The 13,058-nt window shown below is 43.4% G+C and overlaps 1 protein-coding gene across 1 annotated transcript in view; it reads right to left on the minus strand.

Moving 5' to 3' along the window:
* The window catches only part of LOC139057615 (fibrillin-2-like), a 184,455-nt gene that overhangs the window by 62,529 nt on the left and 108,868 nt on the right, over positions 1 to 13,058 (minus strand). The window contains exon 13 of the mRNA XM_070536152.1: positions 4,229 to 4,354. Within this exon, the coding sequence (XP_070392253.1) occupies positions 4,229 to 4,354 (126 nt within the window). The remainder of the gene's footprint in view (positions 1 to 4,228; positions 4,355 to 13,058) is intronic.

The following is a 13,058-nucleotide window of genomic DNA, read 5'->3' on the forward strand; positions in this document are numbered from 1 at the left end:
TTATTCACGTTTAAAGCATGCAGGAAACGCTGCGCCATGGAAATTGTGAGCTTTTGATTTCCCACTGAAAAATCTGTCAGCGCGCAGTCAAAACGGGGTATCAAATTATTCCCCACCGACTTCATGGCCATTGCCGCAGTTTTGAAAGCCATCCTGCTGGTGAAGCATGCCCGCTGTGCCCATATATATATATATATATATATATATATATATATATATATATATATATATATATATATATATATATCTGCTCTCGCGCAATAGACACACAGCTGTTAGCACTGTGACGCGTCTTTTTTATTCGTCGTCCATGTGCATCTGCACTACTATGCAAATAATGCATACTGACTAGCACACTAGTCACTACATTTGAATCAATATGTTACATTTTCAACATATTCATTTTTGGTGGTGTCCTTTTTGGTGTCCCCCTTTTGCCGCAGCTGTACTGAAATCGACTCGATACACCACTTCTTTTTGTCCTGCCACCAATTCTGAAACCAGAGAAAGAGGTTACTTGAAGCTCCACTTTGCCAGGTTGAACGAGCAATTAACATTTCCGGTAACAAATATCAAGTGGGTCTCGACGCAGACTATAGTGGGAGGGATGTTTCTTACACCGTGTTCGAATTTTTAAGACAAACAAAACGATTAGCATGTAAACTTTTTGTAGCTTTACTGTTCTCTGTGGACTGTTCATTTCACTGAAACCTATTCTCAAAATGTTTTATTAATGCGGACATTAACATCTTCTTCGGTAACTTCAAACTTATTATTTTGCGTCAGTTAGTTTGACTGCTCCCTCGGGTATCATTACAGTTTCTTTTGCTTCAATCTTTACGTTTTCTTTTGTTTTTTGTTTCTGCATTACAGGAAGAATTTCGTTTGGGCCTCCTCCTGATGCCTGATTATTGGACTCAGTGCCGCCATGAATTGTCTGTGCGGATGCTGGCGTGCTGCTGCCTTGCCTAGTACAGAAAAACTTGGGCCTGTGGACCCATTCCTGGCCAATCCCCAAATATAGTTAGGCATATGCATGCAATATGACCGAGCTGAATATATGGTTTGGTTATATTGCTCCCCTATTCAGTCATTAAGTTGCTCACACCAGGTCTTACGTTCTTGACTAAATCATTCATCAGGATTTTGAGAATAGCAGCCCACAAACAAATCTCATGAAACATTATATTCTTGGCTAGCGCATGCCTTTTAGCTTAAATCTTCTGAGGATATTATATATTAAAAGTGCAAAACAATATCAGTGCGACCACCTGAAAGAGATACAATTTTACTAGCGGGGCTCTTCACGGGCAGCATAGTGGCGTCTGGGCGATGTCAGTACAGGGCCTACATGGCGTGTTAGAGCTTGTATGGGTGCCAAAAATTTTGGCACATCCGCGAATACCGAGTCTGTCGGGCTGGCGCATAGTTAGACCCCCGTACGAGAAGTTCAAGCGAAACGCTAAACATTGCTATCGCAGTCAATGCTTCGGGCGAAACCACCAATTTCATTTATGGCGAGAACTAGCCACATCGCTTTACTAGATTTTACGTCAGTTCATATCGCGCTGCCCCTACACCGATATGTTTGCGTCAATGAAGTACATTTTCGCAATTGGGTTATATTTACAGAATCTTTGTACTGCGTTTGCGTCTTATCTCACCTTATAAGGATGTCCACATGTGCGTGGGATACGTCGAGTATTTAGCGATATCGCAGGGACGAAAGCTTTGATGAAGTTACATGCACAGAGAAACGTCATATGTGATCTTTTAGTATTGCTCGTCTGTTTTTGCTTTACGTTTGTCTTTCTTACGCCTACCATACTTTGAGTTTTCCAGAAAGAAAAAACTGACAATCCATCAAGTAAAAAGCCAACATAGCAGCACCATGAGACTATTCTGTTCGTGCATTTCCTCAAGGTTCGATTTTCATTACCTTGAGAACAAAAAAGAAGGCAACACGCATTACAAGCGAATACTAAAAGTTTCCCTTTTTTTTAGCTCATCTATAGTTCCGAATCAATACTTCTAGGCAAAATTAAGTATTTCAAAATCATTAAGCTTTTCAGTAAGTATGTGTGTGTAAACATCTGCACCGGGAGGTTAACGTGACATCCCGGGTTTGAAAATATGTATGCCTTGGTTCTGCAGGAAGCCAGAGCGGCAAAAGTCAATGAGCTGTTTGTTTCGCTTCACACTGTACCCACTGCTTCAATGCTGGGCCTTTGCTACTCTCACCATATATAGAAGTATATCTGCGTGGAGTACAGCAAATATAGAGCTTTTAGAGCCTGGAAATGTTCAAAACATGCATGTCGCTCAGCAGAAAAGTCGTTTGCAGGCTATAGTACTCATATTTCTAGATGCATATGTAGCGAAGAACCGTGGCATTCGTACTCGGCACTTGGCAAGTGGTTCGCAGCTGGACGAAGCACCCAAACAAACGTACGGGTGATGAAAAGCCTAACGCAGCAGGTTTTCAGGTCCCCAGTGATCTTATATCCCTTCGGACACTGACAATAATACCCTCCTTCAATGTTGACGCAGATGTGACTGCAAGTGTGATTTCCAATCGTGCATTCGTCATTATCTGAACACAAAGAGAAAGACACAGCTGCCATTAGTTGCATTGTAAGCGGCTGATGTTCGCTCGTATATACGTACGACAGACTCTTCACACGAGGGCGTTAAAAGCGCGTGTTTGATTATGGGTGAAAGAGCGGTTGGCATAGGAATCGTGTCTGACTATATATATGAGAGGTTCTAATGAACTCACATTCACTCTCAGGCTCTGCTGGTGACACCAACAAGGTCACCAGCATTTGGGGCAGTTCTCGTTCACTCACTAAATATTCCTATTAACTAGCTGCCGTAATAATTTGACAAAACTTACATTAGATATGTTACGAAACGTAGAGAGTGAAACAAGGCGTCCATTTTGAGAGGCCTGGTCCGCGCCTGATTATGCGGGAACCCACGAAGGAGGAACACACAGCAACATCATTCGATGGATAAAGATGGCGGTTTGATGCAACGACAGCGACGATGGTAGCGGGCAGTCGCATAGCAAGAAATATTTTTCTGGCGAGAGTAAGGGGTGGGAACATGGCCGGTGTGTCACCGTCTGGTAGAGGGAGAAGTGGTAGTGGGAGAACAGGCAAGAACTTCCAACAAATTAGGTGAGTGTCATTTTTTTTTTTGCTTCAGAACCTGCGAGTTCGGTTCCCTTGCTGTGTAGGGAGCGCATCACTACAGGAGCGTAATGCAAAAATGCCGCTCTTAAGCTGTTGTTGCGTTTTTTTTTTTCACGCTGACACTGTTCTTTAGACTCTTTATCGTTCAATTGTTCTGTCCATTTCATTGTTTGTCACATGGTTCTGTGTATGCGCACGGTCACATGTTTTATCAATTTTTTGGGTGAGTGACTGTTAGAGATTTTAGTTTTGACGCAGACGCTGTACTTAGACGCCTTTATTCATGTTTTTTCCGTGTTATTCGTGGGTCATTATTCCCATAGTCATGCGGGTTTTATCACTGACTGGGCCTTACGCATTTGAAGTGTGTTATGTTGTGGATAGTTTGATAGTGAAGCGTAAAAGGTACTTTTTATGTCTCGTTTTTTGTCCCTGTTGGCTTGAAAAAGACTATACTCAATGAATCGCTTCCCGTGTTGCTCCACGTGTGGTTCTTGTTTGCTCACCTGATATTTTGTGCCAGATACGATTCGTGAGTGGTCGATAGATTGCGATATTTTATTTCTAAAGTTCTGTGTGTGACTCGGCTTGATTAACCTACATAAGGCAGGCTTGTTGCGGAAATAAGCTTGATTGTGAGTGGCACCGGTCTTGTCTTTTGTGTTCTCCTTCTTGACTCTTTGTCTTCTGCCACTTGTCTTTATTATTTCAAGCATGAACCAACTAGCCCAAGCAAGAGTTTTACTAGAATTTTACCTAAAATGAAGGAGGCCAAGTAATCAAACTTACTCCGACGCCCACCGCTACGGAGTCTCTCATGAACGCCACGTGACTTGGGAGGTGAAGTGAGCCCATCAGCTTGCGACGCCTTATCTCACTCACTCATTTAGTTGAGTACCCCAGGAATAGCTTTGCATTGTATGTTTTTCTGCTTTAGATGACTGATCAACAAATAAAAGACGCCGTAATGAGGAAGTAAATGTCACTACTTGCAAAAACTGATTAAACAGATTGTATAAACTGTGCCGCACCGATGCATTGGTAGCTGTCGCTGGCAGAAAGCGTGTATCCGGGCTTGCAGGAGCACTTGTAGCTTCCGTGAGTGTTGGTGCACAGCTGGCTGCAGATGCGGGGATTTTCCTCACATTCGTTGCTGTCTGTTTGCAAACGAAAGGAGAAAGAAAAACAATGGCGCTTTCACAAGCGAGGCTTGCGGGGTGACACCGTGGAATAAAACGATTGACATTTCTCCGGTATCCTTGGAGTTCAGTTCTGCGTTCGTCTCACTTGGGCTTCGGCTATTTCAGGACGTGGTTTGCGAATCGCTACCCTTTAGCCATAACAGACTCGTTTATAACAAACGTGCAATTTCATATTACGTTTTTCTTCATAGCACGATTCCGCCCCCGTACGATATGAGTTTCACTATTTACGGTATCTTATTTACGCAGTCATATACCTTTTGTTCTCTTATCGTTAACCGTATTAATTCGTCTCACATGGCTTCACACTGCTGCCTTCAAGTTAAGGTTCGTTTAGTTTTACACTCATAGTTTATATAAATGCGCAATAGAGACGAAAACGCGAGATAAATAGTACAATGGAAAAGCGCCAACTTCAAGCCCTGACGTCTGTTTCAGAAGAAATACTCAAATAATTCATTGTGAAGAAAACAAACAAAAAAACATTTGTTGAAGTTTTGGACGTAGAGCAAAGTACCATAATTGCATGGAACCTTATTAAAACATAAGGAAGCCCTTACAGAATGTAGCAGCTTCAAAATAGTATGCCACTTCACAACACCAATGTAAAACCGCGAATAACTTTTTCAGCATGCCCTGCACTGGCGTACTACCTTCGTACTTACGCACCTACGCGCCATTTGCAACAAAGCACGAAGATACGCGGCCAATTTACATCTTCCGCGAAATTAAACTCGCTCAAACACGTCACCACTATGAATCTGTCGAAGGTTGCTCTGCTAGGGTGGTGTACTCGGTAAATTTTAGTATACGTTTGCACAGTCAGCTTGACGCCCTAGGAATCTCTCCACTTACGCCAAGTTTCGTCCTTGCTGCTTTGTTTGGTATTCCAACACAGGTTCGTTGAGCCGATTACAAGTAAATATTTTATTCCGAGTCAACGCTGGGGCCAACCGCTGAAACCAGCTTTCCCACAAACGGCATAAAAGATTTCCCTAGGCACCCTCGGAATTTTTTAGTTTACGGTTGTTCACTTTGTCAATATGGTTTTCATCAAAACATACTTTTTTTGTAATTCCAAACACTTCAAATTTATGGTTTAAATTGATTTTCAAGTTTGTTTTGATAAATTTAAATAATGAAGCCGCTGCACTCAAGGTGACATGTGGTAACGCAAGTCAAGTTACGCTAACCAGAGTTCTGAGCGCTAACAACCCAGCACCCTTCTTAAAGCTATAGTCACCGAAGACGACGTCAGCACGTTTCTAATTTCCTCGGCATGCAAAACAAATTTCACCATCATCATCATCATCAGCCTGTTTTATGTATACTGCAGGACGAAGGCCTCTCCCGGTGACCTCAAATTTACCCTTGTCCTGCGCGAGCCGATACAAACTTCCGCCTGCGAATTTCCTAATTTCTTCACCCCACCAAGTTTTTTATTTTTATTTTTTTATTCAGAATACCCCTAAAGGCCCTCTCGCAGGGGGGTATTACATAGGGGGTGGTGGTGCAGTAACGCATACAGATGCAATAAGTGAGTAGTAAGCTGAAAACAAAAATTGGGAACTGATAAACAATAACCAGAAAAGATAATACAAAACGAATAAGATTATTGTGGTAGTAAAAATAATCAGAAGTGTACAAGAAGAATACGCAAACACACGAAAAATGGAGGGTAATTTGAGTCATAGAAAGCACTCAGACCATTAATGTATAACGAATCAGTAAACAATACAAAACGTAAACTAAAAAAAAGGCAAAACAACGCAATAAAAATAGGAACAATAACCAAAACAATATGCATGTTACATAGAGGACAAGGAGGTCTTTTAACATCATTCTTAACAAAAAAAATGGGGTGGGACATGACACAAGAAAGGTTTATGCACTTTCATTAAGGATTAGAAGTTTCTGAAATTCATTTATGTCGGTGACGGTTGCGATGTGTGATGGCAAGCTATTCCACTCGGTTATGGTGCGCGGTATGAATGATCTGGCATAAGTTAGTGTGCGACACGTGAAGCGTTCGATTTTAAAAGGGTGATCACGGCGGGGAAAGATGGCAGGAGGTGGCCTAAAGAAGTCCTCGCGAAGTGATGCATGATGGTAAAGCTTATGAAGAAGTGATAAGCGAGCGATTTTACGCCGACATGATAATACTTGCAGTTCAGCACGATTCTTCAATGAAGTGACGCTGGTGTGACGTGAATAATCCGAAAAAATAAAACGCACAGCACGGTTCTGCAGGGCTCCGATGTTTTTAATATTGTAGACTTGATCGGGATCCCAAATGGCTGAGGCATATTCTATTTTAGGACGGATTAAAGTGATATAAGCCTGTTTACGTAAGTGCGGTGGGGTATGTTTCAAGTTACGTTTAAGAAACCCAAGTGAGCGGTTTGCTGAAGCAAGGGTGACGTTAATATGGTAATTCCAGGACAGGTCAGACTGAAAGTTAACTCCAAGATATTTGTACGTGGTCGTAAGTTCCACTGAAGTATTATTTAGCAAGTAAGAGGTTGGAATTCGAGAAGCTCTTTTAGAGAAAGACATCACTTTAGTTTTTGAAGGATTTAGTGTCATTAGCCAAGTTGTGCACCACGAAGTTAAGGAGTCAAGGTCAGATTGTAGCGATTGGCGGTCAGCTTCAGAAGAGATGTTGCGGTAAATAACACAATCATCAGCGAATAGCCTAACTCTAGATTTGAGGGACGAGGGTAAGTCACTTATATAAATTAGGAAAAGCAATGGACCGAGTACACTTCCTTGAGGAACACCGGATGAGACTGGGACGAAAGGAGAGTCAAAGTTATTGACGGACGTGAACTGTTGTCTATTAGAGAGGAAGGCTTGCACCCATGCCAGAACAAGTGGGTGAATATTAAGATGTCTAAGTTTTAGTAAGAGCCGGTGGTGAGGAACTCGATCGAACGCTTTTGAGAAGTCAAGGAATATGGCGTCAATTTGGATGCCGGCGTCCAATGATGAGTGTAAATCCTGAGTAAATCCTGCAAGTTGTGTTTCACATGAGAAGCCCTTGCGAAAACCGTGCTGGTATTTGAAGATGATATTGTGTTGCTCTAAATATGTAGTTACTTGTGAGTGTATAATGTGTTCCAAGAGTTTACAGATGGTACTAGTTAAAGATATAGGTCTGTAGTTAAGTGGGGACGAGTGATCCCCTGATTTAAATATGGGCACTACTTTTGCTATTAGCCAGTCCTGAGGAATTGTGCCTGACGACATTGATAGAGAGAAGATGGCTGCCAAGCAACGATAGATACCAGAAGAAATATGTTTAAGTATTTTGTTGTTGAAGCCATTATGATCAGATGCAGATGACGTTTTTAATTTTCCAAGTAGAGATAAAATACCAGCTTCATCAATAATTATTTCAGTCATATTTATACCGGAAACAACATCAATGCTAGGGCATGTAGTAATATCCTCAAGAGTAAAAACTGTTGAGAATGAGTCATTTAATAACTTAGCACATTCTGATTCAGTAACAGGAGAACCATTGATATTAGCAAGAGTTACATCGGGGTGGTTGCTGGGATTTATTGTGCGCCAAAAGCGCCGAGGGTTATTTATTAGCAAAGATGGCAAATCACGACTGAAAAAGCGACGACGAGTAGTTTTTAAAAGTTGTTGATATTCCTTGTCACACTTTTTATAGCGACACCATGAAGCTGATAGTCTGTTTTTGTCTGCCATTCTAAAAAGTCGTTTCTTTTTATTATTAAGTCGACGTAATTGCTGATTGAACCATGGAGAAATGTTGCTTGTTTTGATAGTTATAACTGGAATGTATTTGTTAATTAAGTTTGAGAGAGTATGTTTAAAAAGGTTCCAGTTATCTTCAATGGAACGTGACAAGTAGGCGTCTAAAAAATGGTCCGTGAAATGGGATAATTCAATACGTATTGCATCAAAATTGGCTCGCTTATAGCACCTTATACAGTTTACAGCAACTGTCTTTTGGTTAAGTGAACAAGTTAAGCTTCCAGTAATTATGTCATGATCAGAAAGACCATCGAGATGGGCTATGTCAGTAAATAGGTCAGGTCGAGAAGTTAAAATTAGGTCAAGAATATTTGCGCATGTGCTCGAGCAACGTGTAGGTTTTTCGATAAGCTGGCACAACGAAAAATCAAGGCAAGAATCAAGAAATTCCTGTGCCTGAGTATCGTTGGTTGAAACAGATAGTGTAGACCATTGAATATTGGGATAGTTGAAGTCTCCGAAGATTAAAAGAACGGCATTTGGAAACCTCCCGCATATTTCAACAACAACGCGATGAAATTCCCCTTCAAAGGTCGCATTCATGTCCGGGGGGCGATAAAAAATACCAACAATGAGGTCAGTGGAACCAAGCTTCAGGGACACAAATACGCTTTCAAGAAATGAGTTGACAAAGATAGGTATAGCAAAGAAATCTTTAGAAATTCCAATGAGCACACCCCCGCCTCTTCGATCCTTTCTATCGCAGCGAAAAAAGTTAAAATCTACTTGACTGACAAGAATGTTATTATCGGAAACAGTATCGTTGAGCCACGTTTCTGTTAGTGCGATGATGGAAGGCGAACTTGAGTCGATAATAGAAGATAGTTCAATACTTTTAGAAAGAACACTTCTGATATTAGTGTAGAAGAAAGAGACCTTTCCATCTGAACGAGATGGGGTGGTTACATGTGCTTGACGCTTAGAAGGGGCACGTCACGTAGGTGGCGTCATTGCTGAGCGTGCGTCTTTGCGTGGTACACACACCGCGCAATTAGAAGTTGTGTCCCAAATGTAGGTGACGTTATTTAGGCACAGCCTGTCAAAAATAAGACGTACACGATCACCTTCCTTCCTTAGTGTTTTCGAAAACTGCAACAACTTCCTGCGTTTGTCCCGCACAGCCTCCGAATAGTCCCGTGCGACACTGAAGGGCGTATTCTTTAGTTTGAAGCCTTTGCTCAGAATAGTTTCGACTTCTTTGTCATTAAAAAGTTCAGCGATGATGGGGCGCTTTTTATCTGAGGAGAAACGACCTATGCGGTGAGCCCTGGCCAGTGACGAAATCGAAAAGTCAAGTCGGTTCCTGCAGAAGTCACGTACAAGACGTTCGGACGATTCCCATGTTTCAAATTGTTCCCCGTCGTCGATTCCATAGAATATTACGTTTGACCTTCGGGAACGATTTTCCAAGTCGTCAATTTTGGCTTGAAGGTCTGAGAGGTCTGATGAAGGTCTGATATTGTCCCGGCGTGACCGGTTTTCCACCTCATCGGATTTTGAAGCGAGTTTAGCGATAGATTCCTTAAGTGAGACTATTTCGGAGTTAAGTTTGTCATACATTGTACTACAGTCAACAGCTCCTGTAGAAGATTCGAGCGAAGATACACGTGTTTCAAGGGCTTCGAAGCGGGAATTAAAAGATTCCTTGATATCGGCAATGTCAAGTGCAATTTGTTTCTGACCAGCCAACAATTGAGCGAGAAGATTAGTCGTCTCTGGAGGGGAACTAGTAGAGCACTGACTGCTACTTGAAGTGGTGTTGTGAGCCTCGCTTGACTTTGGTGTACTTGCCGAAGGCACACCTCTAGGTCCAGGGTTAAGTTCAATATCCCCACTCAAGAGAAGGCTATCGTAACAGTGCAAAATGCGAAAGCAGCAAGTAACAACACTGTTCGGGCAGGACAGCAGCAGCAAAAAGCGGTCATCAGAACGGTAGCTATATGCACCTTGGATATAACATACCTGCGTGAAAAACAAGCAGCGTTTAAGCAACATTCCGGCGTCGCTGCTGCACTGCCCACTGAAGGAAGGTGCCGTTGCAAAGTCCTTTATATGGTCCGGTGTAGATGTCGCTGACCACAGCTTAGCGGTGATTGGTAGAACGACGGTGACAACAGCCAGAAGTGAATCACGTGGGAGGCCGTCGGCAAAGCCAAGGGGCATGCCAGGGCTATCACCAACAGGAGTGATAGGGCTGTCCATGGGCACACCATCGACCGCATCCACGTGCCGGTGAAAAGGAAGCGCGGAAGATAAGGCAGCGTCCCCGCAGAAGAATCCATGGAAGCATCCCCAGAACTGCGTGAAAAACAAGCAGCGTTTAAGCAACATCCCGGCGTCGCTGCTGCACTGCCCACTGAAGGAAGGTGCCGTTGCAAAGTCCTTTATATGGTCCGGTGTAGATGTCGCTGACCACAGCTTAGCGGTGATTGGTAGAACGACGGTGACAACAGCCAGAAGTGAATCACGTGGGAGGCCGTCGGCAAAGCCAAGGGGCATGCCAGGGCTATCACCAACAGGAGTGATAGGGCTGTCCATGGGCACACCATCGACCGCATCCACGTGCCGGTGAAAAGGAAGCGCGGAAGATAAGGCAGCGTCCCCGCAGAAGAATCCATGGAAGCATCCCAAGAACTGCGTGAAAAACAAGCAGCGTTTAAGCAACATTCCGGCGTCGCTGCTGCACTGCCCACTCGATTCAGCCGTCCTCGACAGCGCTTCCCTTCTTTTGGCACCCATGCTGTAAACCTAATTGTCCACCAGATATCTAACCTACGCATTTCATTACCTACCCAGCTACATTCATTTCGCTTAATGCCATTTAGAATACCAGCTAACCCGTTTGCTTTCTGATCCACACCGCTGTCTTCCTGCCTCTAACCATTACGCTTATCATTAATTTTTTGTTGCAATGCTCCTTGTCCGGTCCTTCACTTGTTTTAGCGCTTCTTTGCCAATCTCCAAGTTTCTGCCCCATACGTTACCACCGGTACACTCTAAAAATTTTCACACCGTTATGGGTGTAATGCGGGTGTAATCATCTTTTCAACCTTATAAACACCCTTGAAACACCCTTTTTTAACTGAAAAGGGTGTTCAACAAGAAAACACCCTTGGAACACCCCAGTCTTTCTAATTTACACCCTAATTATAAGGGAGTAAGTGAACAAGCTTACAGTATATGATGAATGAACATTGCCAGTTAAGGCCTTGATATTGGCTGTACATGAAACGCGCGCTACCTGCGCTTGAATCAGGTAGCTGGAATGATTAGATCAGGGCACCTAGGCAGCAGCGCACTGGCTCCGAACAGTGGTCAAAAATGAAGTTTCCCACGAATGTTGATATCGAACGGATGACATAACACGCAGACTTTGCATAGCCAGATATCTGCAAAAGGCTTCATATTGTTTTACAATATGAAGCCAATATGAATATTTACAATGCTATCACTGAATACTTAAAGGTGTGCAACCAGTTACACTGGGAATGGTTAGGAGTCAGGGCTAACGGTAAATAGTTCACCAACGTACGGTTTGTAGATGACATTGGCATACTCAGCAACGCTGCAGACTATTTGCAACAAACGTTTGAGGAACTTGTCGAAGAAAGTGTAAGTCTGATTGAGAGTTAGTATGCAGAAGAGAAAAGTAATGTTCCGCAGCCTGGCGAGAAAACGAATGTCATGGTCGGCAGTCAGCCTCTACAACCTGCTCAGAAATACGTTTATTGAGGTTAATTACTCTTAGGGGCCTCTGATCAAGGAAATTAACAAATATAAAACATTAGCTGGAGAGCTTACGGCAGGCATTACTAAATCATGACCAGGGAGCTTACTGCTAACCATTGCTTTCTATCGTTACTAACGTATGGGGCCGAAACTTGGAAGTTACCAAAGAAGCTTGGGAAGACGTTGAGGACCGCGCAACGAACGATGGAATGAAAATTATTAGGCATGATGATAATAGACTGGAAGACAGCGATGTGGATTAGAGAGCGAACGGGAATAGCTGATATTCTGGTTGACATTATGAGGAAGAAGTCGTGCTGGGCAGACATTGCAATGCGTAAGGGAGAGAACTGCTGGTCTATTGGAGTTGCAAAATGGGTGCTAAGGGAAAGAAAGCACAGTCGAGGACGGCAGAGAATAATTTGGACGTGATGGATTCGGGAAACTTGAAAACACGTGGAACCAGTTGGCACAAGACAGGGGTATTGGAGATCGCTGGAGAAGCTTTCGTCCTGCGATGGACGTCAAAATAAGCTGATGATGATGATGTGACGATATCCATGCTAGCTTCGCGGCATGTCTTTCATGTTATGTCATGCATGCGTGTCATGCACGTTCGATAGCTCGATTTGCGTCGATGGCGGGGGGGGGGGGGGGGGGCTAGTAGCGGCGTAGCCAAGTGGGGCACACCGTGCACTTGTAACGCTCATTAACAGTAAAATTTTTGCTTCTATGGCAATGGCCCCGCTCCTTCACCCTCCACGGGCAATTGGGACCCTCCCCCCCTCACACGAAAAAATTTTCTGGTTATGCCACTGTGGCGAGTGGGGTGTAAGATTGCTCTAGACCCCTCCCCCTAACTTGTCAACGGAAACGGGGGACGGGAGGGCAGCTGCCGCCGGGCCGCAAACCTTAGGCAGCCCAATTAACGGCTGCATTTCCCTTTGAACGTGAATACTGCATTAATGTCATTACACTGTAGGATTCGTGGCGGTTCGAAGGCATGCGACAATAAAAAAAAACACATACAGCCATCAGAAAGTCTTAGCTTGAGCAGATCTTTGGGAGCTGGGCAAGACTCTCACAAAAGAAAAAAAGCTTGGCACCCCTCTTACAGGCATTGTCAACTCTGGGTCCCACC

This window comes from Dermacentor albipictus, chromosome 3 (genome assembly GCF_038994185.2).
Source record: "Dermacentor albipictus isolate Rhodes 1998 colony chromosome 3, USDA_Dalb.pri_finalv2, whole genome shotgun sequence".
Lineage (NCBI taxonomy): Eukaryota > Metazoa > Arthropoda > Arachnida > Ixodida > Ixodidae > Dermacentor > Dermacentor albipictus.